The sequence below is a fragment of the Cornus florida genome, unplaced genomic scaffold, assembly GCF_030987335.1.
Source record: "Cornus florida cultivar Cherokee Brave unplaced genomic scaffold, ASM3098733v1 CherokeeBrave_3.0.0_Hap2_Chr10, whole genome shotgun sequence".
In the NCBI taxonomy this organism is placed as follows: Eukaryota; Viridiplantae; Streptophyta; class Magnoliopsida; order Cornales; family Cornaceae; genus Cornus; species Cornus florida.
In genome coordinates this window covers 102,440,017-102,468,014 of record NW_026775580.1, presented here as the reverse complement: position 1 = coordinate 102,468,014, position 27,998 = coordinate 102,440,017, and the positions used below count along the sequence as shown (strand labels likewise).

Sequence of the window (27,998 nt, the reverse complement as noted above, 5' to 3'; positions counted from 1 at the left end):
CTCCGCTGCCCTCCCCTCTCCTCTAACTATCAACTCCTAACATTCTTATCATAATTTTTTTTAAAATTTAATCTGTTATAAAATTCTGATGAAATTCAAATTTAGTGTGCATGAGGGTCGGGTTAGGGTTAAACTCTGTTGCCAAACACATTTGTTCAAGCCTAACCAGAATAGTGATGGGTTTGAAATTATTAGTAATTTTTATCAATGCAAGTTGTCCTGTAATTCTCCAACGGGTGATTTCTGTAGCAGGCCCAAATTGCCTTCTAATCTCAAAGATTGGATTTTGTGATTTTGGTTGGTACCTTTAGAAATTTCACATCCACCGAAAGTCCAAACCCCAAAAGCGCTCTCTTCTTATCAAAGCCGAATGGGAAAAAGCAATGGTTTGGCTTTCACTCCCAAACGATGTGAAAAATAGCACAGAGAAGATCCAAAGCACAAGCTCTTCCACCAGTCACCATCTATCTGAATGACCTGTAAGCCAGATTCAATTTCTCTGGTTTTGTGTTTGTGTGTATGTTTTTATTTGGAGATGTATTGGGTATACAATATAAGCTCAAAACTGTCCAGTCGATTGCAATTTGTAAAGTTCATCATTTTAATTCTCTACCTATTGGGTGAAGATTTGGTTTTGAAACTGTTTGTAGAACTCAGGTGAAGTGGGGTGTTTCTTAATCCCAAGCATGATTTGTAGAACTCAGGTGAAGTAGGGTGTTTCTTAATCCCAAGCATGAACAATAGTTTATTTATTTATATTTATTTATATTTTTTTTATTGTTTTTCAATCGGTTATCATAATTGGATTTAAGAGATGTAGTAGAGCTATATAAACTAAAGGGGTGATTGGGAACCACATGGAATTGAGATTATCTGTTTACTCCTTTCGATTTGTTGTTATTATTATTATTATTTTTTTATTCCTTTAGAGAAAAAATTATGGGTTTCATTTTCTTTGGGCATTATTGTTTGTTTGCCTTGTGATTTGGTGAATTACTTACTACTAATTTTTGGATTCAAGAAATGATATATCCTAGTCAAACAATCATGATTGGTTAGTGAACTTATAATATGTGATGAATTGTTGGCTTTAAATGTGAGTCTAAGTTACTTTTGTGTTATTCAAATACTTACTCAAAAAAAAAAAAAGGCTCTTTGCGTGATTCTAGAATGCTCCACAAGGAAATTTTAGGTGGATAGAAAGTGTTTATGTAAATTCTTTTTGAGGCCGAGAATATGCTGAAATAAAAAAAGACGAAGAGAGCAACAAATTCAAGAATTACATTCTTAGGTGCATTTCTGTATTTGTTTGTACATGTATAAATGAAGCAAGTCTTTCCTCTATGCTCAATTTTTGCGTATGGTGGATGAAAAGATGGACTAACTGTTTATAGTTATGATTACAGTGTTGTATGTCACATGCTGTCTTTGAAGTATTAACATAATGTACAGTAAGTGGGATTTGGACAGCCAACCTATTTCCTGAAATCACTCTCTCCCACATAGTATCAAACATCTTATGCATGCTTTGACACATTTCTAGTGTTATTTTTCTACAATTAAGTCTAACATCCAATGTTATTTAGTATTGGATGGAAGTGTTAAATGGAGACACATAAATATGACATGCCAATAATATGCTCTAATCAGGCTGCTTTTGATCGTGTATTGAATTCAAAACCAACTCACCTTGTAGCTCTTGCTCAACATCATCATTAGCTTGCCTTAATCCCATATGAAATTATGATTGGGGTCGGCCACATGAATTTTCTTTTTCCATTATTTTCTATTATAAGCTTCATCAAAGAGATTTGACTTGAATTTTATGGTCGGCTGTCTACCTAACACCAACCCGCCTATTTTTCACATCTAGCCTTGGGAGAGTCGATTATCCTTGACTTATGATGTCTTATTCCTACTAATCTACCCCACCCTTTACAAATCGATTATCTGACAATTTGAATACAATGCAATATGAGTGAGAAAAGAAGACATGTAGCAAAAGCCCTAAATAAACAGGGCAGATCAGTAGTTGTGTATGCTAGACAAATAGGGTAAATAACCCTCCTCAAATCAAGAAGACAAGATAACCCTCCACAAATCAAGATCAATCAGCAAGATACGTGTGTATGTATATATCAATGTACCTGTTATATATAGCAAATTAGCAATCAATATATATAGTTATCAGTGTATATATCTAGAGAAAGAGGGATCAATGTGTATACATATGCAGCCATATATAAGTGCATGTGTATACATCAGTGTACCTGTTATATATAGCAATCCGTATATATATAGATATCAGTTTATGTGTATATATATGCGGCCGTATATAACTGTCTCAATTGCTAGAGTTTGCACATATATATATGTGTGTGTGTGTGTAGAGTAAAGAAAGCAAGCAACGTATTGGTGTAGTCGTCGGAGGTCTGGGCTGGAATCGCTGGAGCTCTAGGTCTGTTCAAGATTACTTGGTCTGTCCAAGAGGGGTACGATTGGAGAATTAAATGATCAGCCGTGCTGATAGCCCAATCGCCCAAATCACACCAAGCTAAAACCCTAGCTTCTGCCAAGAAAGATACCATTCCAAGTATCATAGATTGGCTTATAGGAGAGATGGGTTATAATAAAAAAGAATGGAAAAAGAGAATTCTTGTGGACGACCCTATTTACATGGGATTAAAGCAAGGGATGATGATGAAAGAAGAAAAATAAAGAATCCTCAGTACGAAAAACTGCTGAATGTATAGAATTATGTAGTTTTCCACATGGCTGAAGAACTATTCATAGTCCACAACCAGTGTTGTTAAAGGCGCGCCTAGGCTGCAGGCTCATACAAGTGCCTGTTGTGTGCCTAGGTGCGGCTTTGACAACATTTGATTCTCTAATAGTAATTTAGTTTTTTCATTGTGCGCTTTACTTCACTTAGGCGCGCACCTTGCCTTGCGCCTAGGCTCCAAAGGACCTCTACCGCCTTAGTGCGCCTTGGGCCTTTTATAACACTGTCCACAAGCTCTAGCAATTTTTAGTTGGGGGGCATAAATGTTAACAGATGAGAAGAATGGCATTTGCCTATTGGGTTTCGTGTGGAAAGTTACAATAATTGTGATTCACGCACTTCAGTCCTTAGGTGGAGTGTTAACCATATTAGTCTTTTTCTAAAAGAGCACTAGATTTCATTTATGTGACAGGGGAAACAAACTAGCTACAATTTACCCAAGAGGTTCTTGGTCATGGTATAGATGCCTGGTGTGCTGCATTTTATTTTATACCTTTCTATCACTTCTTTTTTTTAAAGTGTCTGCTTGTCTTTTTTCTTCCTTTTTTTAGTTTTTTGGCAGGGGAAGGCAGCTAAAGGTTGGGTGGCCCTGTTTTCAATCATCTGTCATCACTTCCAATCGGAATATACTGCTACTATATTTATACTTTTGTAATTTATGCGACAAAAGGGAACTTTAAAACCTTCTTGAGAGGGGACACTCCTTGTTTGTGAAAGATTATAAAAACCCAAATTAGTGAAATTTTGTCTATGAATATAATTTGATTTTATACCACTGAGTAGGCAGATATTATTTAATTATATTAGGATATCATCACTTTCTATAATTTTCTGGTTGTCTGCTGTTTCACTTTCTGCTGCCCTTTGATAGTTATCATACATCATCATAAATTTTCATTTGCAGGTTTCCATATGGTAATGGCAACTAAAATGCCATCGTCTGTCTATTCAGCAAATGCTGAACTTCCAGCTCCTAGTTGTTGCGGATCAAGATCTCTCACTTGGGCCCTTGTCGATTGCATCCACAAGACTGCTTTTGGCTTTCGCAAGGGACTGCATTCTCAGCTTCATTTATTTCATGCAGCTCAACCTTCTTTTGCCAATAATTCCAAGTAACTATACCCATTGACTTGTTACTCCTTTTTTTTTTTTTTCTATCTTTGGTTTAATAAGCATCAAAAGTCAAAACAGGGACATAACTATTAACAGACACGATAGGGGTGTTCTCCCCATCATGCCTGAAAAAGAATAATAACCAAAATCTCTAGAAGATAAGTGCAACAAGGAAGAGTTTGTCCCACATCGGATCCGGATGGGAGAGGGATTGGGTATATATGGGTTGGGTGTTAGCCCCACCTAATAGCTTAGGTTTTTTGGTACGGCTGATCACGGATCGGATCGGTTCAGTTTGGGGGTAAAGTTCAATCCAATTCGGTCCTCACGGATTGGTGAAATTTGAAACTAAACCGATCCGCGGGGACCTTCAGTCCGGACCAAACCGATACGTGAAATAACGGATCGGTTCGGTTCGGTTTCAACAGATTGGGCTTTTTAAACAGCCCAATATGATTACACTTTATGACCCATTAAAATCTCAAATTAGTAATTAAAAACCTATAATGACTAATGACTTTGGCGACCTAGGGTTAACTTAAAGTCTTAAATAATGAATAAAAAAAAAAAATAGAAATACAGTAAGTATATATATATATATATATATATATAATTAAGGTAATGAATTGGATTGGTTCGGTTACGTTAACCGACAACGAATAACGGATTACTATTTTTCTAAACCATCACCGAACCACTGTTTGGTTAATGGATTGCTATTTTTCTAAACCATCATCGAACCGAACCACACGGATCGGATTGGTTCGGACCAGATTGACGGATTATTTGCTCACCCTTATTTTTTGGTAAATGGGCAAGCACCCACCCGTTACAGTTGGTATTAGAGTTAGACCCAGACCCATTCCTTGATCCAGTGTCACGCCAAGCGCCAGGCCCGGAGGGCATTCGGGTGGTCAACCTGAGTAGGCAGGGTGGACCAACCGACAACGAGGGAGTTGCGAGTTCGGGTCGCACGTTACAATAAGCCTCCCATAAATAGTGTTATAAAATAGTAAAAATATTTAACATGAGGCCCCTCCAAAATTGTGTAAAATTCCTGAAAAATGGGCCTCCTATAAATACTGAGTCACAATATACTAAAATGATTTAATATGTGCCCCCAAAACTTATAAAAATTTCAATTTGAGTAAGACTCTCGAGTCTTGTTTTTGAAAATCTACATTTGAAGGAGCAGGACAAAATTTCGAATACAACTACTGTACCTATTATTCTTTTTATTTTGTGTACTTGGCAAGTTATGAAATGCTTTTGCTTTATAAAGAATCTTCTTAGATTCACCCTGGGAGATTCTATTATTAGGAAAAATATTACGTTCTATAATTTTTGTAACCGTTATTTTTTTTACTAATTCAGTTCCTCCAATTTAATTTTTTTGGATCCACCCCTGCATCAAAAGACTGTTGTGGGCCCTGTGGCATACTGGATTGTTTGCTAAAGCTATCCTCATAATATGAAATTTGTCCATAATCAGAAGTTTCCGTTTTCAAATTGTATAGGAAATTGGCCTGGTCTATTAGGAGCAGTGCAGATGGCAGCAGATTGGATCCTTCTCCTACAAATAACATCAACGGAGGGACCCGGCTTAATAGGGCTATCCAAGCTTTCCGTATTAAATTACTTGCAAGAATCAAAGAGTTAAGGAGAGGTCTTCCAATGAAATTACTGTTTTTCTTAGTGGGCTTTTATTGTGCAACTGCCTTCGCCACTGTTATAGGGCAAACAGGTGATTGGGATATTCTGTCCGCTGCTTTGGCCGTGGCTATAGTGGAGGGAATTGGGGCCCTTATGTATAAGGCTTCTCTTCCTTTATTCGGTAAGGCTAGGAGACTGGTCACTATGTTCAATTATTGGAAGGCTGGGCTTTCTATGGGTCTTTTCCTGGATTCGTTTAAGTACGAAATGGATAACATTATTGGGTTGAATAACCCCATTGATTTTGAAATAGATCTGTTCCCTATATTCTTGTAACATTGTGCTCTCTATAATGCTATTGAATGATTTGGAGGTGTACAAGCATTATAAGGGCTGGTCAGGACTTGTGAGGACTTTAATGCACCCGCAGGAGCAACATGGTACATGTTTAAAGGCCTACAAGTAAAAGAAGGATGCCAAAAGAATTTGGGGATGAGAAAGTGAGAGAAGACCTACCAAGTTAATGGTTTTTTTTATGGCTATTGAAAGAGTGGAATGACAAGCAGTTAGTCAAGTTTATATAAACATGTCAGCAGTTTTTTCGTTGTCATAGATGCCTGCTGGCATTGTCCGAGGCATTTTATAGTCGGTATGTTATCATGGGTACTTTGCCATCAGGATCTAATCCAATTTGGGATGCCAGGAGAATAGTTACTTCATGCTGTTCTTAAACATGATTCATCTTCCTGAAACTGTTTGATTGGTATCGTTCCTCTTTCCATAACTTCCTTCAACAGATCAAGGTATATAGCTGCCCAACTATTGGTAATCAAACTCAAGGAAGGGTGACTATATATATTGTGAGCATCTTGCTTAAAGTGGGACTTAATTGTGGGGAATCAAATGTTCAGTGTCTTTGATATGCCAACTTTAGAAGATGTTAATTCAATATCTATGTTCAGTCGGAGCTTGAGAAGATACAACATCTCCAGCCTATATTAGAGTTCTCTTAGCATTTGGTGCAAATGTAAGGCTGCGGATGATGGTGCCATCTATAGATTATCCTACATTTCCATCTGCGGTTCAACCCAACAAAACCCTTTTCTCAACTATTTAGAGTCGGCATATCAGATTTCCTTCTCTCCCAAAAGAATGCCAGAATTACTACTGCTGCTTTGATTTCTATTTTCCAGCAAACAGGCTTCTGGAAGGAATTATTGTCGGTTTACGGAGCAACTGTATGATTCAGTTTTCTCCATTGTCACATCTCAGTATGATTCAGTTATTTTCATTGTCAGATATCAGTTTGTTGGTGACTCATATTTTTCATTTCAAGTTTTCAAGAATGCTTCTATTCGTTTCTGGTTGTTTATTTGAACTATTTCCAGAGTTATTAGTACAGTGGAAACTCATTTAAAAGGCTTCATCTCACTCCAACCTAAACCTTTCACAAGTTTCACTTCTTCCACATACGAGCTTTGAACATGAATAATTATGCTTGCATCCAGTCAATTTGACACAAACGCATATATACATAATTGCAAGCTTGATAAATTGTACATGAGTTATATGGAGTGAGATTTTCCTGCATTAAAGCTTGAAAGTATATATGCCATATTTTGGTGTCAACTTTAGTAAACCAGCTTGGGTTTCATCTATTGCACACAAAAAACTGACACACGGTAGCTTCCTGAGGACGTTGATACTTCATTAACGTAATTGTGAAGTAGTAATGAAACTCAAAGAGATAACTCAGACATGTATGATGATTAAGAAATTTGCATGAAGGCCACTCTTCTTGACTTGACAATCAATGCTCATAAGCAGCAATCCTTGTTGCATTGCAAATTTACAAATTAACTAATATTAGGTATTGTGAAAAAAATAATAATAATAATAATAACTAACCCTTTGATTGTGGACAAGAAAGAAGGAAAATTCAAAGAAAATTTACAGTAGTAAGTCAGGAGATGTACAATACAGCCATACAGGCAAGAACTTACCAAATACTAAACCATATGGAAAAAGTGCATTTGTCCAATCAATGTAATGATGTATTGGAATTGTGTTGAAACTGTGCTGAGAAGATGAAAAATAGGTCAGCTTAGGTTAACGATGTTATCTGAATCATGCATCAACACCAGGGCCTGGATATGCAGGTAGGCTCATTATCCGCTTGTCAAGAACTGGACCTCCAACTGTAAAATGATACAGGCTCTGAAAGTTTGCCCCTTTCAGTCCAAGAACCTCATGCACTGCCAAAGATCAACAAAAGAAAATTTTAGTTGCGCTAACATTTGAGCCATGTGTATGCAACATGCGAGACATTGAAACTACTATGGTCCATTGCACATTCTATCACACAAGAAAATAGATCTATGGTCCATTGCACATTCTATCACACAGGCAAATAGATCTATGGTGACCTAGGCTTAGGCTTGTTACACGTAATTATTTGGTTGTAATCTTGAGCTAACTTTTCAAAGTGAATTTGTCCTTCCCTCTATTGGAACTGCTGCACATGCGTGACCATGAATGTCAAGAGTGGTAGACGAAATTGAAGACCTTGAAGTAGGAATAGGAAGTGAGAGAGTTAAGGTTGATGTGGCACAGTTAAAACTCGTTAAATTATCACTTGACCTTTTATTTCTTTAATGAAAATAAATAAACATGAATAATTTGAAAAGTATTTGAAATATTGGTCTGATAACCGTCTCTAAATGTAGGAGACTAGCTGGTCTTTTATATATTAATAGATGCTTCACGGTCTACAATGAGACAGATGCAAGGACAAGGAGAAGACGAAAAGTAAGGTGGGTTGAAACAACACAAAATGTTGACTCCAAATAGTTGGGAGAAGGTTGGTTAGGGTTGTGGCTCACTTGTAGATTTTAGGTCTGCCTTGAACTGATTCATGGTTATAACTCGTCTGTCACACTAGAATAATAATCTATACTAGGAAGCAGCAAATAATAAAGAGTTTAGAAAATAAAAATTTTCCATGTTGAAACACTAACTCAATAGGTCCTGCTTCCTTGTTTGGTAGGCATCATACCAATTTTTTTTTTTATTAAAAAAAAATTACCACAGATCCTTCCCTTCATTGCATCTGGATGAAAAATAGGAAGGAAGGTATAAGGATATTCCTCAAACACATTACATGAAAAGGCCCATTTTGTTTTCCATGTGATGAACCTGGAAAGGGGCGAACAAGTGTCAACTTGGGATCATGTCAAGCAGTTGGCCTTTCAGGAGATCTACTTCAGCATTTTGGCTCATAGATGCTTTGATCATGAAGTGACACTAATATATAATCTATCAACTCTGAGAATGAAACTTTATTAATGGTGTCTCCTTGTAAAAAATAAAAATAAAATAAAGGGATCCCTGTCAAGTTAGAAATTTATAAGTGATTATAAAGGGAGCATCAGATATATCTTCAAAATGATGCTATTTCGGAGTTTAGAGCTGTCAATGTAGCTGCTTCACATGCTTCAGGCTTCTAAGGGAGTAGTGCCAGTTGCTTTTCAGAGACTGAAAATTGTAAGTGCAACTCTTGGGTAGAACGTTTGACATGACTCAATGATTGCAATTTCTTAAGAATTTGGGAGTGACTTTTGCGGGCATAGTCCATGATGATTAGACAATATCTTTATGGGAGAAAATTTTAAGATTGTCTGTTCCACAACCAAAGATTTCTGAGTTCTCAAAGGCTGGAGATCTCTATCATCCAAGATGGTGCTCCATGACTTCGGCTGTTTGTGAGGTCAGCTCTTGAAAACTAAGTTCTTGTGATGTGCCAACTGGTGAGGAAGAACTACATAGTTCTACTATAGAGCAGTTACACTTCAAATAATAAATCGTCTCATCCATTACTTGCTTACCTAAATAATATTCAGAATTTCTGTGAACCACATAGTTCTTCTACTAAAGTGCAGTCATACTTCAAATAATAAATTGTTTCATCCGCTACTTGGGTTTTTTTTTTCCAATTTTTTTTGGGTTTCTTCTGGCACAACAACCTGATTCCATATTAAGAGAAACCACAACATAATGATGTCCTTATCAATTTTACGTGCATACTTCTTCTACAACACTTATATAAGGCCTGTTCATCAAAACAATTTTCTATACATCTCAGATTCTCAAATAATTTGGAATTCATAATTTTCTCGAAGTAAATACTATGTAAAATCCAAATCGAACCACTGCTTCTAATAAAGTTCAGCCTGCATGTGGAACACCTATGCCTACACTAACAGTCCATGCGACAACTATGAGCCTAGGCATTAATGCACAACAACCTGATTCCAAATAAGAGAAACCACAACATAACGATGTCCTCATCAATTTTACATACATACTTCTTCTACAACACTTCCATATTCATATAAGGCCAGTTCATCAAAACAAATTTCTATACATCTCAAAAAATTGGGAAGTTCATTTTTTTCAAAGTAAATACTATGTAAAATCCAAAACAAACCACTGCTTCTACTAAATTTCAGCCTGCATGTAGAACACCGATGCCTACACTAACAGTCCATGTGACAACCATGGGCCTAAGCATTAATGCATATGAAATCACCATGAGCCTAAGCATTAATGCATATGAAATCTAAAGTCCTAAGCAGAAAGATGGTTAAAAATACAAGCACATACTAGGATTATCAAAGAAGCAACTAATTCCAGTAGCAGAAATGAGAGGCCTATAAAATACAAGTACATACCAGGATCATCAAAGAAACAGCCAATTCCAGTAGCAGAGATGCCAACTGCATGCGCTTCCAAGTACAACACCTGGCCCAGAATTCCAGTTTCCCAAAACAATCGAGGATACATCCACACACCCTTTTCGCGCATCGTAGGTTCAAAATGAGCCACCATACCAAGGCTGAAGCAGCCATCACCAGCAATGTCCTGCATATACACAAAAATGATTAATCAAGAAGTTAGGAAGTTTGCCCAGGTCACCTTTTAGAACTCCTTTATTCCAAAAAATAAAGGGTATTGCTAGAAAAGAGTATCAAACTTGGGAATCGAGTAATAAAGGACATAGAGACTAACTTGGATTTCATAAAATACTGAGTGTTTTTAGATTCAGATACTGCTCAAGAATAATTCATAGTTTAATTATATAAAAAATAAATAAATATACATGGTAAAATATTAGTATACTTTAAACTTTATCTGTTGCAGTGTTTATGCAAGATCAACAACTTGAAAAAAAAAAAAATCCTGAATAAATATAAAATGTTTGCAGTATTAATTTAATCCCACAACTCCTTCAGTTGATAATCGTCCACCCACTTCTTCTAAAAAAATGCAGTACCATAGTTCATCTTGTCTTTATCCATAATGTTTATAGTTTGGTAATTGTTCTCAATGCTTAGTCACAAATTACAAGATATTTGACAATCTATTCCTGCTACAGTTCATGAATCAATATAACCATTGCAACCACCGTCCACAAAATGGATACTTTGAGAAGAATAATAAAATATAAAGAGGAAATGACATGAATGTGGATGTAATATATCTGTGCAACAGGCACATCCTAAATGTGTACATTCAGCAAAGAGAAAGAGGAAGTATTCTAGTTTACCTAGGATGCCTGTTATGTTCTTGAGTAAGATGGTTATTTGAAATGACATTACATAGACTTATTATTAACTACAGGGTGTAAGACAGTAAGAAAAACTGATGACAATATCAACAATTCTATCGTGTCACTGTGTCTATGTCGTAGCATTTGAGAACTAGATGAGCATAGCTACATAATGTAAAAAGACTCAAGAAGTACGGAATCACTTCATAATTGACACACCTGATGGCACGAAAGCCGTTTGGCAATCTCCCGATAATCACCTCTTGCAAGTTCGTATAAAGGTAAATCATCAGGGCAACCCTCTGGTTTCTCCCACTTGAAATTGGACCTTGTAGCTTTCTTAAGATCATCAAAATGGTCTTCATTCCTCACCAAGAAATACAAACCCTTTGGCAATCCAGCAACCCTGTTAACAAACATAACAGCATGCACCTCAGAATCCCAAGGCAGAGCCCGAAATGGCAATGCCAGTTGTTTCTTATGCTTCTCTCCATTTCGATGACCGGAAGGAACACAATGCAATAAAATTTGATAGAATGTTCCTCTCTCCATTACAGTAAGTCCATCCATATCAACAGCACTCCTACGCTTCCTAACAACCTCTCTCAAAGTGAAACCTTTATATGAACCTTCACTAAACAACGAACTACTCTGAAATGGATCAACCATCAACTTATTTTCTACCTCTAATGGCTTCTTCACAGCCTCTGCTGTTCTATATATTATGTCCCAACAAAGATGCTCTTTACTGAGCAAATTAGGCTTTCCCTTCCATTCCAATTTTGAAAATTCCGATATTGCCAGACTCAATTCCTCATAATTCACATCAAAACCACCAGAACCATTTGGAAAAACAACAAGAGCACAATCCGGGTGCTCAAATTCAATCTCAGGGAGCTTTCCCCCTACTGGTCTTGCCGGAACTTTGAACTCCGGAAAGAATTCAAGACCCATAAGTTTTTCCAAATCCACATAACCTAACCCATCTAAAAGCTTCACCTCCCAACCAAGCCCCGCGGCGGCCATCGAAACCGCTGCAATGGCATGACCCACATCGTGATTACAGTACCGAAACGCCCTTTCGCCGTATTTCCAGGCTTCACGCCAGAAAATGGACGAAAACCCTACAAGAAAAGAGCCTTTTGGGAAATATTTGGGCAAAAACCCAGATGGTATTTGGGTCCTGATCTCCAATGAATGCTCTTTCGGGGCGTAATGAGCCACGAAAGGCGAATTGGAGACCGTTTCAATTGGAGGGGATATGACATAGGCCTCCGTTGGATGGAGATTGCCACTGCTGGGATTGACGCGAAGCGACCAGGTTGAAAACCCAGTTGTTTTCCAAGCTGATAGAGCGAGAGAGTCGTAGAGGAACTGAGAAATGGTGCATTTGGAGATGGGTTTCGGAGATGGAAGAGAGTTGAAGACAGAGGAGTACGGTGGAGTGTCAATGGTTGATGAATTGGGATCGTCTATTGGGAGGTGTTGGAGAGGGATGAGAGGGGCAGAGATGTAGCGGCGAAATGGGTTGGGTTGGTTGGCCCAGTCAAGGCCGCGAGGGCCTCTGGCGTAGTTGGTGAAGGAGTGTTTGGTCTGGTCGTGGTATTTCAGGACTTCGGTTAACAAATGCTTTTGATGGTCTGGGTCTTGTTGTGTAGAAGGTGATGTTGATGATGGTAGTGACGATGAGGATGATAGGGACATACTGAGAATTGGTGTTCTTGATTTTGTGGTGACGGTGGTGGTGCTGGGGAGGAGGACGGAGGTGTATGCGAAGAGGAAGCGGTGGGGATGGTCGAGAGATAGATGAAGCCTGTAACAAAAGCGTGGCATCTTTTGATGCCTATCTTCTTTGTGTTTCAATCGATTTTTTCATAGCTTTTTCTACCCAAGAAGTTTTTGGAATGTTCCACACATTCAGGACCCAATTTTCAGGTGATCCATGTACTCTACTTTGGGTCTGTTTGCTGAATCGGGTCAACCCGCTAAATAACTTCTTAAATTAAAACATCTCGAATACCCTCACAAAGCCAAAATATAACATCTGAATGAAAATAATACATTTCAATATGCTCTCAAAAGAGCTCTCATATTTTTAGAGCACTCAAAATTTTTTGAGATGTCTCTTTTTTCTCATACAATGCTGTTTATCAAAATATAGCACGTGCATGAAAATAATGCACTTCAAATAGTATTTTGGATGAAATGCACCATTGGAGTAGAACTATTAAAATATAACATTTTGACACTGTAGTTCCTCTCAAATAATATTTTGCATTGGAGACGCTCTAAGTTCCAAAAGAATACGTAATATTAAAAGCATATTAGTGAGGGTTTGTTGAATTAGGTTAATTTAATACTCTTAATAATTATATATATATATATATAAGGGGCAATGCAGGGCGGGTTTTTATCAAACCCCATCCCGCCCCGTAACCCATAACAAATTAAAATTTTTTTTTTTTTTTTTCTCATGCCTGCCTTTGTTTTCATAACAAAAAGGCCTCATATGCACCTCCCATTAGTGAGATTGACAAAATTGATATCCCTAATTGTTTGACTCTTTATTTATTTATTTATTTTAAGGGCGTGCCAAAGTCTTTCAACTCAAAGGGGTTGGATAGCCAAACTATCCTTGGCGTTGACCAAATTCATAATCAGCCCTTTATGAATCAGGCGACTGCTGGAAGGCAAGGATGATCATTTTCTTCAGGTTCTTCGACACCTCAATAAAGAGGACTTTCAGCACTAAAAGTGGAATGAATGAAGGGAGTAAAATAAACTACACATTCAAGAGACTTAGAAAATAAAAGTAGAGGGGATTGAAGCCAAGCGTTTGACTTTTTATTTCATAAGTAGGATTCTCATACAAAGTATAAGAAGTGTTGGATTCTAATACTACTCCTAAGAAAAAAAATTACAATGCAAAGGAAATACTAAGTAAAACTCCTAATAAAAGAAATACAATACAAATGAAAGATTAAGTAAATTGCAGAGAATGAAATATTGTTGTGGTCGTGGACCTTTTGCACAAAGCCCCCATGGTGCTATTCATGGTGCTATTCTGGAGCAGCAGTTACTTTCAGTACTTTCTTTTTCAAATTCAAATATTATATTTGAATTCAAAACTCCTTTTGTCTTAAGATTATCCAAATGCACTCCTTTTTGTCGTCAGTTTATCCAAATGCACGTGTTTCCCTTCAATGCCTTGTGTGGAATAAAACTCCTTCATGGCGTGGCACTCTTGAATTCAAACTCTTTGTTTGAATTTGAATAAAAACTTGTCTGGAGTTTATCCTTAAAGACATGCATGAAACCAAAGAGTTTGAATTTTGAATAAAAACTTGTCTGCAGTTTACCCTTAAAAGACATGCATTAAACTATGTTGTTAATGGATTGCCACATGTGAATTTTAGTCTTCAATTTTAAATAAGAGTCTTTTATGAGAGCAATATTAAATTATTATCACTAAAATGACACATCTCTTCTTCCAATCAACTAATGACATGTGTCTGAATTAATATTTTTTCCTTCAATCAACCAACAGTATGTATCTGAATTGAAAATTAAATTTAGTGTACAAACACTAATATTGTTGATAATTGACGAAATAGCAAGCTAAAGTAGTACACTAACTTCCTCCATGTTTATTGATTATTTTTCCGTACAACTAATAGGATTTGTCAGTTTATTATTTTGTTTTTTTTTGTTTTCTAAATATATGTCTTTAATGGTTAGATTACAAGTTTATTCTCGTACTCACTCGATTACCACTCACCTACCTTCAAATTTTCTCTTAAACGCTTATATTCTCTCTCATTTAACATGGTATCAAGTCAAGTCTTTCATTGATAGTCTTCTCAATCAGGGACAGACACAAGATACTGTGTGTGGGGATAGTCTTCTCAATCAAGGACGGACACGGGAGCAACATTAAAATTTCATAGAATTCCAAAAGTGAAAAATTACTAATATCGTATGTTTACAGTCCATCTTCACCATGCAGATGGCATCATCATCCCCATCCCTATCCCCAGGCGTAATCAATATATACAAATTATTTTCCACCATCCACTCACATATGCATTCAATAATGCCGCAAGCCGTCAAAACATCAAGCCTCTCAACATGCTGGATATTCACCGCTGGGACATTGCACGTGCATCATCACTCATCATTAGTGGTAATTGTGTGCATTCATCTGCCCTAAATGTGTCAAACCTTTACCGCTGCACCACTGCGCCGCTACGCGCCATCAATGGTAATCCAGTGCTTCCAAGTGCCTTAACGTGTCAGACCTTGTACAACTCCGGCACTGCGCCACCACGCACCATCAGCAGTAATCACACACTTCTAAGAACCCAATGTGTCGAATCTTCACAACTTTGTGATTGGGCTGCCACGCGTCATCAGCAGTAATCACATACGCGTTTCCCCAATGTTTCGGATCTTTACAACTCCGTCACCGTGCCACCACACACCATCGATGGTAATCACATGCTTTTAAACGCCCTAACGTAGGATCTTTACAGCTCCATCATCGCACCACCATGCACTTTAACGTGTTAGGCCATTACACTTCCATATGCCTTAAGTAGTCTTCACTTCGTTGAGGATTTCGTTTCCAAATTTTACCTGATTTCGTTTAACATACTTTGAGTTTGAATGGCTGTTAAATTACAATTTTATCCTAAATTAATTATGCTCATTGTTAGATAAATTGTTATGTTTTGCATTGCAATTCCAACTAGGGGTATGGGTTTAATTTTTGTACCGTTGGGGAGGGCATGGGTTTAATTTTTGTACCTGTCGCGGGTTATGGGGCGGGGACGGGTTCTAATACATATCCGCCCCGCCTTGCATATATATATATATATATATATATAAAATAACTCACAACCCTAACTTAAGTATATGAGGCTTATCAATTATCCATAAACTAGAGCGGCGCATCAAGGAAAGTAAAAAACCAAACAATCTTTCTCTCCCTCACCGGTCATCAAATACTCGGGCAATCACCACCAATCGACCACAACCTTTTTTCTCAACACAACTAAAAGATCAGTGATTCGGCTTCATCTCTCTTTGCCATCTGGTTCGATAAGATCTCTCCGTCTCTTTCTATATCTCCACCCTCACTGGTTTATGTCCTCACTCGTCTTTCTTTTTTTTACTTCAACTTCTTTTTTCTTTTTTTTCTGGCTAAGAGAATTTTTTTTTTTTTTGAATAATTTGAATATGAAGTGACCATGTTGTTATTATCAGTAGTCATAATCAGATGTTAATGACTATACTGAATTTGATTTTGGTTCTTTGTTTATTGTGGATTTGATTTTGTGTGGTTATATTTAGATTTTAGATTAATGATTTTGTATGTATGCTTGTTACTAGCAAATTGAATAAAATGTTAATACTAGAGTAATTTTGAAGTTATATTCTAATTGCTCTAAGTTAATAGATTTTTATTTTTTTTATTTTTTAAAGTTCTAAAAGGATTCAGGAAATCTAAGCAAGGAAAAAGTAATAGCAAACTTTTAAGAATGAAACTTTCTGTGTTGCAAGACTTGTTCAGTATTCAATTTTTGCCCTAGATTTTTAAAACTAATTGCTCTCAGATTTGTGATTATAATTTTTTTTTTTTGGTTGATGTATATGATAAACCGTTAACGTGACAGGCACGGGCTCTCTCATCTCCCAGCGGGGCGGAGACGGATTGTTAAAATTCAACCCGTCCTGGGTACGGGGCGGGGACGGGTTTATATATAATCAAGCAAGGCGGGTATGGATTTAAGGAAACCCGTTCCAAACCCGCCCCGTTGCGATCATTAATTCCAACCATAACTCCTTATATAAGAGTAGTTATAAGTTGAGTAAAAATGCTACTTTTTATGTGTTTTTGTTAATTTTAAAAGTTCACCCCACAACATTATAAAATCCAACAAAATGGTCATCATCGTTATTAGATTAAAAGATGGATCACGTGAATTAGGAAGTGATGAAAGCCTTTATAGTTCATACCAAAACTTCTTTTATTGATGGGGTAAATGCAGAAAACACCCCTAAAGTATACATTTCGTAGCACTTTTACCCCCTATTTGAAAATGTGTGCAATAAACACCCCTAATTGCAAAATTACCCCTCTAACATTAATTAGGAATGTAATACCCATTTTACCCTTTTATTTTTCCCAAAATGCCCCTGCAGAAAGCCCAAAACAACACCGTTACTCTCTCTACCATCAAGTCTTAACTCTCGCCATCACCACTCTCTTCTCACAACCCTGCTCACTCTCTACAAAATCCATTAGATTTAAGCTTAATCAAAACACTCACCCCTGCTGTCTCTCTCTTCGAAATTACATGTTCATTGGTTTAAGGTTTAATCAAACCACACATAGGAAGAACGAAATCACAATTAGTGGGTGGTTAAGGGTACTCATAGCACTCACTATGGTCTCGTGGGGCTGAGAAACATTTGTCTCACTATTTTTATTGCCAAACATTATAAGAACCTCCAATCCCTTAATCCAATGTTTTGACCCTTAAATTATGTGAACAGAATATTTGTAATTTTGGTTAATATGAAAAGAAAAATACTCCAAGATATTTCTTCCTTGGTTTTTTTATTTGAATCTTTGTGAATGATCCTTTTATTTCACGGAATAAGATGGGATTTTTTAAAGCTTTTGTGATTAACAATGTAAGCCTGTATTAGGAAATCCCAGGTATATCTGCCTTTTTACCATTACATAATATACCAAATTTTATGGATTTTGACAGTGCCATTAGTTTTTATTTCAATAACAATTAACACTGCTAATTGACTCGGTTTACCATGTTGTTTTACATAAACTGTTTCCAATAAGCAGGCAGTGGAAGACTTTGCCGACGCCACACCACGTACTCACCGGTCATTGCAAGTTCTGACCGCCAAGATGCCGCCACACCACACACTCAACGCAATTTCTCAGCCTAAGAAACTAGCGCGATCTCTGGCCGAAATCTAATTACGGATCCAATGTCATCGTCGGTGTTTTCAAGACCGGAGTTTGGCCGGAGCGAAGAAGCTTCTCCGATCTGAATCTTGGTCGGAGTGACGGTGTGCATGATAGCGGCGTCTCTGAAATCCCCAAGGAACACGCGCCGTGTGGTCTTTCGAGCCTGGTGATGTTGCTGGCGTTCTTGGTGTTTCTGAAGCAATTAACAGAGGTTTGAGAAACATTAAGAATGTTAAAGAGATGGTCACTTTTTATATGTAAATGTATATATATAATAATAGTTTATACATACATATATTATGAATATAGTGATAGAGATATAATTAATATTAGTTAAAAGGCCATTTGGGTGAGGATGCTAACTGTTGTGGCAGACTCCCACCCAAGTCAAAGACAAGAAGCGAAGCAAAGCAAAGAAGAACCAGGTCTTGTGTGGGGAGCAGGAAGAGGAGGCGATGGCAGAGTTGAAGAGATGATCGGGAAAATAGTGTCTTTTTTTATCTTTTCACTAAAAAATTTATTTTTATATATTTTATAAAATTATTCAGGGTAATTTGGTCAATTTAAATTTTAAATATGTTAGGGGACCTAAGTATACCAAATTGAAACTTGATGGATGTGATATGCATTATAAACATACTTGAATGATGTTTTTTGCACTTGATATACTAAAATTGTTGCTTCTTATGATACCATCTTTGCCCTTACTACTATTGCAAAGACATTTCAAACGCTAAACCCACTGGGATTCAAGTGTGATGAGGGCTTTGACACTCATTAATCAAATAATAATAAATTCTTGCTTCTAATGGTACAAAGAAAGGGCAAATTTCATAATAATAAAATAAAAAAAATAAATAAAAAAATGAAATTGAAAATTACGGTGGAATCCCATTGGGTTACGTATGGCTCTAATATACAGATTGGACTTTAGAGAAAGGCCCCCAAAACGGCCCATGAATCAGATAATTCGGTGTAAGAAGGCTAAGCCCATGAGTCTCAGCCTTCCATTCACGGACGTTAGTGGTTACATAGGAGTGCGTGATAGACCTAATGGCGCATTTTACCAAGCGGTTTCTGTCCGACATCACGATCGTCCCAGAAAGCGCGTGACGTCAGTTGCAGAATTGGGAATCGTTTGTTTGTCGCTTTAGTGCTATTTATTATGGCTTGACTAAGCAATCCAACATTCTCCTTTTTTGACAATTAAACAGATCACCATTCTTATCATCCTTGCATTGACCACATTAAAGAGCATTACCATTATTTGAAAAAAAAATACTTCTCTTTTCGTTGCATATTAATAATCTATTATCTTCTTTTTACATGTTCTAAATTAATTATTATCTTTAAAAAGTCAAAACAAATAAATTTTATATTTTTATTATTATCTTTTATTTTAAAAAAAAAATTTCAAATTTTATAATTATATATATTTAAATTAAAAATAACAAGTTAATAATTTAAAAAAAAAACAATGTGTTAAATGTATATCTCTTTAAAAACTCTAATTTTTTAAAATAAATCTCTAGTGTGAGACGGAGGGAATACGTAATTTATAATAATAATAAGAATAAATTAATAACCATTTCATTATGGAACGTGGGCCCAATAAAATACTAAATCCAGGTATTCATTATTCGGTATATTATAATCTCAAAGATTATCTTAATCAGTGAGTGGGACAACCAAGAAGTGAACTGTTTGCTCTATTCGCTGCAAATTACACAGCAAAAAAAGCTGCACACGTTAGCTAGCTCCACCTCTCTCTCCTTATATTAACGCCAAAGCTCTGCCCACTTTCTTCATCGTCATCTTCATCTCTTTTTGCTCTCTGTCTCAACCCAATCATTCGCGCTTCTTCGTTCTCTCTCATCGAATTCTCTCTCTAGGTACGGTTGTTTTCACCTCTGTTTCCTCATTACAGTACTCTTTATTTCTTATCATCTCTGCGAATATCATTTGTTTCCGCTAATGAAATTTGTTACGATATGTTTGTGATTTGAATAGTAAAAGCCCATATAATTGATACAACACTGCCGATTTAATTACGGATTAGAGAGTAATAATCGGTCTAATTCAGGTGCTAATGGTTTTAGATTTGTGTGTAAGTGTATGTTTCTATGTACACGTAGGTTATTTTCTTTCAGAAGCCCGAATAACTGAGTTAATTTTGAGCGATGTTTGTTTGCCATGAAAATTTAGGAAAAATGATGGAAAGAATTAGGCAAACACGTTCCCAAGCAACTTTACAATTTTGAATTGTGATTTCTTGAAACTTATCTGTTTCGTTCACAGGAAGATGAAATTGTAAAACTCCATTCTGTATGTCTCAGTCAAATAACTTTACAAGACCTGGTTGAGTTTTCTCTTTTATCCTTTTCTTCTTGTGTATATAGCAGGATGGAATACGTGTTATCTGGAGATGGATAAAGCAATAAAATTTGGTTTTGCCAAAAAGGTTTCTGACAGCATTAGCTGTTCATAAGAATGTTGTGGTTGCAACTTGGCTGCTGAAATTTGTATTATTGAGTTTGTGCTACTGGCAAAAACGATCAAACCAAAATTATAGGAATTGTTGTGTATTTTCTGTATCAATTGTGGTTACTTTTGATTAATCATAAATTCTTTTCCATATACTAGCTGTCTTGGTCTATAGCATACAAATTTTAAGAGGTTCTTTTGAGTGGCGTTGAATCATTTAACTCAGAATAGTATAAATATCAGAAAACATATTCTTGGTAGTTGCAATTTTAACCAGAAGGATATCTAATTCATCAGAAAACTACAATTTTTAGCATTTGTTGATATGAGATGATCATATAGAATTAGCGTTTATATATAATTGGTAAAAGATATGACATGTGAAAACAAAATGGTAATTGGAGATTTATTTGAAAGGCATTTCCCTGCACCATGTAATCATAGAAATGTTTCTTTATGCCTTTAACTCTAGAGTTTCATTGCAACTTTATTTATTTATGGCGATGATGGTGATGTCGGGTCTCTTAGAACAACCACATAATCCACAACTGGGCACTTGTAGCCGCCCATTCACATGCACCAAACAAGGCTGGGATTCTTTGTCAGTGGTCCGATGGTAATTGAATTCTCAACCTCCAAGATGCGAGGTGAGAGAGTCCTACCATTAGTCTATCCCTTTGGGATCAATTTTAATGGTTGAACTTGTAAAAACATCTCACCAATCAATCACATAAGTTCAATTTGATAAAGGCCTGTTCCAACAATACGAGGTCAGCCATGGATCTTCTTCCACCATTCTGTTTGCTTGTAGCAGTTCAAATCTTTCCAAGTTTATGTTCATAGGTCCATTGCAGAAGTTTTTCCATTAGGTATTTCCTAATAGGACCCTCCTCTCTCTGTATGTGTATGTTGGCCTTTATTTTTTTTTGGGTTGGGGAGGTGTCTTATGAATGGAGAAGTGGTGGGGCAGTGGGTTTGCGACTTTAAATGTAGAATACAATGCGCTACATGACATCTGCAAATTTCTAGTCAAGCATGTCTTGGGTTGTCTATAATAGATTTTTTATTTGATTATGGTATATTATGTGCCAACATGTATTAAATTGCAGTGCAGTTTGCTTAATTTAATATCTTTCCCATCCTTTGATATATTTTGATCTGAAGCATAGTTTTGGTTAGATTGCTGTTTAAAATGTAGCTAGAGTTTGTACTTCTTTATACCATATTAAAATGTTTTCTTGCTATCACATTGTTACCTGCTTACTTTTGTTTTTAGTTATTATCTCCTCTTTCCACTAATATTTCAAACCTACATAATTGCGTATTATGGATATTCTTTTTTTATTTTTTAATTTCAGACATGAGGAACATTGGTAGGATGGGACTTCATTATTTGCATAAACTGAATGCTGCAGTTCCCAGTGATTTGATAAAGAAGGGCCAGGATCGTGTTATAGAGGCATCCCTTACTCTAATTCGTGAGAGGGCAAAGCTTAAGGTAATGATGGTGTCATAGAATACTATATTCTCTAGTTATGCAAATGTGCATTATCTGAGTTCAACATTTTATGTTATGTCTAAATGATGTCTCACTTGGTATGACATGGAAAGAAATGCAAATATATTAAAACGTATGTCTCACTATGGATACCTGATGTGATTCTACCACTTAAAACCCCCATGTGTAGACTTTTATGGGAGCTTTACTCAACCCAAGTCTTATCCAATAATGTCAATTTAACTTCTATTTTTCTATAAACCTTTTAATATGATTTCTTTTAATTATATTTCTAAATAATTTTACTTAATCATGAGATACCACTCCTTTTGAATCGAGTATGATTTTGCTTATGTCCTTTCTTCAAATATAATTATAGAATAGACTTATAATTTGGCATTACAAACTTGAACCCATGTTGTCACACTTGACATCCTGACCTTTTTTTTTTAAAATTGCACCAGAAGTTATACATAATACAATAATAATTAGGTTTGGCCTCATCTATTTTAAAATTATTTTTTGTTCAGGACAATGAATTTGCTTATAGCTCTTTCAAGTTTCAATATGGTTAAGACATTCCCTTAATTATGACCTCAGAGGATGGAGGTTAACAAGTCAGATTGCTTAGGAGAATATTACATGTTATCATGATTGCATATTGCACATAAAAATATTACATTTCAACAAATTATGATCTGTAAATCGGAAAAGATGCCCATTTTTATATGATTTCAGGTGAGAAGTAATTACTAGGCAGCTCTTTGGAGACTTAGTTTATCATGATATAAGAACTTTGGCTCTATTTCTTACATGAGATTGACTTCTGCCAATAGAGCTTAGGAGAACTAAAGGTGACTGTTTTTTTTCTATTTCCTTCTTCCTAGGGAGAGCTTGTCCGGGCTTTGGGAGGTGCCGTAGCATCATCATCTCTTCTTGGAGTTCCTCTAGGACATAATTCATCATTTCTCCAAGGGCCAGCATTTGCTCCTCCTCGCATAAGGGAGGCAATCTGGTGTGGCAGCACAAATGCCACAACTGAAGAAGGTAAAATTCATGTTGTACGCGGTTAGAGAAACATTGAACACTAAAAAAAATATTCCACTGACTATTTAGTTGATTTTTGGATGCGGTGGTGTTGTTTTAGCATTTTGAGATGGTGAACCATACTCATCTCATACCACATCATGTAGATTTAAATTATCATACAAGATTTCAATATCTGAAATGAATATGTCCTTCTGAAACATTTTCTTTTGTTGTGAACCTTCACGGTCTCCATATCTATGAATAAGTATGTGTATATATGCATGTATATTAAAAACTACAGTGAATATTCCAATCATTTGAAACTTTCTTTTATGAGGCCATGGAGGATAGATGCCCCAAATTTGTTGTCAATCCATACGTTAGTAGAATATTTAGTTTCTGTAACTGTAGGTACTGGCCCCATGGGTTTTACTTAGCCATGCATCCTCTGTTCATCTGTTGAATAATGGAACTTGTATATGTATAAAATTAATAATAGGGGCCTATTTATTGGCTCAATTGTAGAAGTTAGGATTTCATGCACGAGAACCATGTTTGTTGAGGGCATTTACTTCATACAAATAATGTTAAAAGGTCAAGTGTATATCTACCAGGCCTGCACTGTCTGCACACAAGGCAGTTGTAGTATAAAGTGGTTCTTACTCCCTTACTTGATTGGAATAATAGATGATGGAAATTCCGGCTATCAAATCCAAATCCCCATGATCCCAAGGCCCCCTGTATGGATCATATTGGGAATATCATAACCAATAAAGTTGACAATAAAAACCCACATAGACTATAGAAAATCTTAAGTTGAACATAAAAGAGTCAAGTAATAGATCAAATGGTCACAGTTAACCATATGGTGGCAAATGGGCCCCCATTTTGAATACAAAGTTTCCACTTAGTTTTAGGAAATTGTGAAACCGCCTCAGTCCCAAATCAGATCTGGTTGAAAATTTGCTACAATTTAATATTTCTTTGATAGCATATTTTGAATGCTTGTTTGACCATACAAATTGTCTGTATAACACAATGTTGGGACAATGCAGGAAAAGAATTAAATGATCCGCGGATTTTAACTGATGTTGGCGATGTTCCTGTGCAAGAGATACGAGATTGTGGAGTAGATGATGACAGATTGATGAATATTATAAGTGAGTCCGTCAAGCTAGTGATGGAAGAAGTAAGCTACCTTTTGCTATAGGCTTCTACTTTGAGAATGCTTGTTAATATTTTTCTGTCAAAAACCCAAAACAAAGCCTTTGGTGAAAATCTTCTGATGTATATGCTGTTGTGTTAAGGTAGATGTGTTGTTAGTATGACTTTTACAAGGACTTCGGGAATTTCACACCTGCTATCTAAGTTTTTTGGACCACCTTGGCCAGTTGAATCTGGTTGGAACAATCTTGTTGATAACTCTTCTTCTTCCCCTTTCTTCCCTTTTCAACTATCTTTAGTGGCTGGTCCCAATTTTAGGCTATGCCTTATCCCATTAACGGAATCAGCCTTATTGAACTTCATTTATCCACCTGCTTCCTTTCCAAGAAATGGAAACAATACATTACAAACCAATAATACTTGCTGTCTTGTCATAAGAGCATATGCTTGATTTAATATGCTAATTTGTCTCCACAAAGTGTCTCAACAAATTGTCTCACAAAGACTAGGTGAGATCCCAAAGATATGATTTTCGTCCACTTTCTTGCCAATGCTAGCGTTGACTCATATTGCTAAATTTGGTCAGGGATTGTGACCCAAACTGCAGTAACAATTTTCAAAGTTAACTGGATGGGACATCCTTGCTGGACATTTTATTTGATGAATAATTTGCCATTTTAACATACTCAATAGGTGATAACAGTATTCAAAGTTCACTGGTTTGATGAGTTCATGTGATAACTGCTACTGTTGCCCATTGTACATCCAACAGTGATGAATATGCTTACCAACTCTACTGCACACCCCATGCATACATGTTAGGATTGGATTCTTATTTTACCAAGCATTTTTTATGCCCTAATTTGATGACAATGAATAGTACGGATGGTCTACTTATATGCTGTTAGTGTTGAAAGGCACTGTTATTTCTTTGCTTGTCTAAATGTTTTGCTTCTCGTTAGTACTAACAATACCCATTTCCTAAAGAAATTCTGTTAATTACAATTCATATTCTATTTCTTTTATATATTTATTTGCGAAGTATACGTTGTAAAATCTTGTCTTCCGCTACTTTGTATTTCAAGCACGGACTCACAATCCTTATGATTTCCATCACCTATTCAGGATCCATTGCGCCCTTTAGTTTTAGGGGGTGACCACTCAATATCATTTCCTGTTGTAAGAGCTGTATCTGAGAAGCTTGGTGGACCTGTGGATATACTTCACCTTGATGCCCATCCTGATATCTATCATGAATTTGAAGGAAACAAATATTCTCATGCATCCCCTTTTGCTCGGATTATGGAGGGTGGTTATGCTCGGCGGCTTTTGCAAGTAATTTTTGTTTGTCAATATATTGTTTACTTTCCTCTTAATATATATATATTATTTCACTTCTGTAGTCGATAAACTGTAGAGTAACTGAACTGGATGCTACGTAAAATAAAAAACTGTAGTTTATGGAAATTCTAGCCTCACATAAAGATACTTACAAAATTTAATGCTTGGATGTTGAGATTGGTTGGGCTGGGAAATTCATATTTTATGGTCAATTCCTCTGAGGATTTAAACATTAAATTTATAATAATTTTATCTCCAAGACGACTGGTTGTATGTATCAGTAATAGAACTCATTCAAATTCATTAGTTTTCATGGAGAAATCCTTTTTCTATCTACAGCTAAAGTTTGGACATCCTCATGAATTTTTAAGAACCTGGATCTACCTTTACTCATATGCATCTTTCCATTTACATTTTTTTATAAAAAAAAAATATTAAACATTATTTTGGTGTTTTCGTTGTTTTATGCATTTATAATTTTGATCCGTTTTCATTCGTTAGAACTTACTGTAAGGTCTATTCAAAGGAATGGTACACAAATTCATATTCACCACATTTGTTGTTCAACAAGTCTTTCTCTGCACAAATGGATAAGAGGAATATTATGCTAACAACTAACTTCTATCCTCATTATTAAAAAGTTTGTAAGTTCACTTTTCAGGTTGGTATTAGATCAATAACAAAAGAAGGTCGTGAACAAGGAAAAAGATTTGGTGTGGAGCAATTTGAAATGCGGACATTTTCAAGAGATCGTCACCAACTGGAGAACCTGGTCTCTCTCTCTCTCTCTCTCTCATGTTTTGGAATTATCAAAATATAAAAATATGAGAAAATATAATACCTTTTCCGAAAATGTTGTGATACGAAACTAATAGTTTTTTCATTCAAAGAATCAGAACAATATGAAACTTTAGAACAATATGAAATAGACATTTGATACATAATTAGCACTTAAAATGATGACGATGGCAATAATAGTGAACACTTGAAATGCTTAAATGATTTTTCCAAGCAGGATCCTGATTAAAGCAAGTTGGTAATTTTCACGAAACTAAAATTACTTCTTTACTTATTAATGCTGCCGGTCATATAAATATTTTTCATTCAAAGAATCAGGAAGTACGTAATGACCTGATTTTTTGCTGTATCCTTCTCAAATTTGTGAAGTTTTGGAAGTAACTGGAAAATTAGATTAGTAATTAGCATTCTATTTGTTTCAATGCCCTCATAGTTTTTTGATATCTGGGAATCTTTAATTGCACAAATGTTGGAAGAAATTTGAAATGTTATGCAGATTTTAATGATCATACTCACTGATTGTCCAGTTTGAGTTTAAGATTCCAAACTTTGTGCAGGCCCTTTTTTATCATTTCGTATCTTAAATATGTAGTCTCACATATGATGGTAGTAGTAGTGATAGTGTAGAAGTGTGCATTTGAAAATTTGGCGGCCATGGATGTGTCCTAATTTGCAGTTGTTTATTATGTTCGATGGCAGAAACTTGGAGAAGGTGTGAAGGGTGTATACATATCATTAGATCTGGACTGTCTTGATCCTGCATTTGCTCCTGGGGTATCTCATCTTGAGCCAGGAGGTCTCTCTTTCCGTGATGTTCTCAACATACTCCACAACCTTCAAGCTGATGTTGTTGCTGCAGATGTGGTTGAGTTCAACCCACAGCGTGATACTGTTGATGGTATGACTGGAATGGTTGCGGCCAAGCTGGTAAGAGAACTGACTGCAAAGATATCAAAATGAACAACTTTTTTGCATCCATGTTGAAACATTCAGATGTATTAGCTTATGTTTTCTTTATTCACCCTTCGGTTTAATGGAAACAGCTCTGAAGAAATCAAAATATAGATTTGCTCATTCTGCAATAAAATAGCAATCTTCTGTTACAGGTTGCTGGTGGGTACTTCGTACTCATATAAAAAGAGAAAAGAGAAGAGCTTAGCAAAGTGAACAATGTTATAAAGTTCTATATTCCTTTGTCTATTTTTCTCAAGAGTCTACATTTGATCATTAGGTGTGAACCATCTTTGAAATTTTAGCCTTATGTTGATCTAATGAAGGATAAATTTTCACGGATGCTCTATTTGATTGCCGCGGAAGAGGGAAAAAGGATCAGGAAATTTTGAATCTCATTTTGCATAGTTGCAAAGGTTTTATGAAGTCATATCATTTTCCAGTTCTTCATTTTCTTTCCCACTGTATATTCATAGCTACTCTGTACACTTCAAGTCTGTTAGATAAACCCGAGCCTGAATGACTGATTTCCCAATCTTGAATCCTGGTATCACTACCAACCCTACCTCCGGCCTACCCT

The 27,998-nt window shown here is 36.1% G+C and overlaps 3 protein-coding genes across 3 annotated transcripts; 2 read left to right on the top strand and 1 right to left on the bottom strand.

The window, feature by feature from the left end:
* The first annotated feature begins 14 nt into the window (after nt 1-14).
* LOC132276510 (uncharacterized) lies at nt 15-6,974 on the top strand. Its single transcript, XM_059777964.1, has 3 exons — nt 15-479; nt 3,687-3,894; nt 5,413-6,974. Exons 1-3 carry the CDS (start codon nt 473-475, stop codon nt 5,882-5,884), a joined length of 687 nt encoding a protein of 228 aa, XP_059633947.1. The 5' UTR covers nt 15-472; the 3' UTR covers nt 5,885-6,974.
* A 343-nt stretch (nt 6,975-7,317) lies between these two features.
* On the bottom strand, nt 7,318-13,035 carry LOC132276509 (uncharacterized). The gene is made up of 3 exons (XM_059777963.1): nt 11,376-13,035; nt 10,279-10,468; nt 7,318-7,803 (listed from the first exon to the last, which is right to left on the bottom strand). Exons 1-3 carry the CDS (start codon nt 12,987-12,989, stop codon nt 7,676-7,678), a joined length of 1,932 nt encoding a protein of 643 aa, XP_059633946.1. The 5' UTR covers nt 12,990-13,035; the 3' UTR covers nt 7,318-7,675.
* Nucleotides 13,036-19,849: 6,814 nt separating this feature from the next.
* LOC132276508 (arginase 1, mitochondrial) lies at nt 19,850-27,667 on the top strand. Its single transcript, XM_059777962.1, has 7 exons — nt 19,850-20,045; nt 21,996-22,135; nt 23,023-23,182; nt 24,220-24,353; nt 25,454-25,663; nt 26,331-26,441; nt 27,167-27,667. Exons 2-7 carry the CDS (start codon nt 21,998-22,000, stop codon nt 27,425-27,427), a joined length of 1,014 nt encoding a protein of 337 aa, XP_059633945.1. The 5' UTR covers nt 19,850-20,045; nt 21,996-21,997; the 3' UTR covers nt 27,428-27,667.
* The last annotated feature ends 331 nt before the right edge of the window (nt 27,668-27,998 follow it).

Excerpts from the sequence above, each read along its gene's own strand:
- LOC132276510 (XM_059777964.1), top strand. Across the intron at positions 3,895-5,412 it reads TCTTTTGCCAATAATTCCAA|GAAATTGGCCTGGTCTATTA; the intron begins GTAACTATACCC and ends CAAATTGTATAG.
- LOC132276509 (XM_059777963.1), bottom strand. The coding sequence starts at position 12,989 with ATGCCACGCTTTTGTTACAGGCTTCATCTATCTCTCGACCATCCCCAC. Across the intron at positions 10,469-11,375 it reads AACGGCTTTCGTGCCATCAG|GACATTGCTGGTGATGGCTG; the intron begins GTGTGTCAATTA and ends GTGTATATGCAG. Across the intron at positions 7,804-10,278 it reads CTGTTTCTTTGATGATCCTG|TGCATGAGGTTCTTGGACTG; the intron begins GTATGTACTTGT and ends GATCTTTGGCAG.
- LOC132276508 (XM_059777962.1), top strand. The coding sequence starts at position 21,998 with ATGAGGAACATTGGTAGGATGGGACTTCATTATTTGCATAAACTGAAT. Across the intron at positions 22,136-23,022 it reads GTGAGAGGGCAAAGCTTAAG|GGAGAGCTTGTCCGGGCTTT; the intron begins GTAATGATGGTG and ends CCTTCTTCCTAG. Across the intron at positions 25,664-26,330 it reads ATGCTCGGCGGCTTTTGCAA|GTTGGTATTAGATCAATAAC; the intron begins GTAATTTTTGTT and ends TTCACTTTTCAG.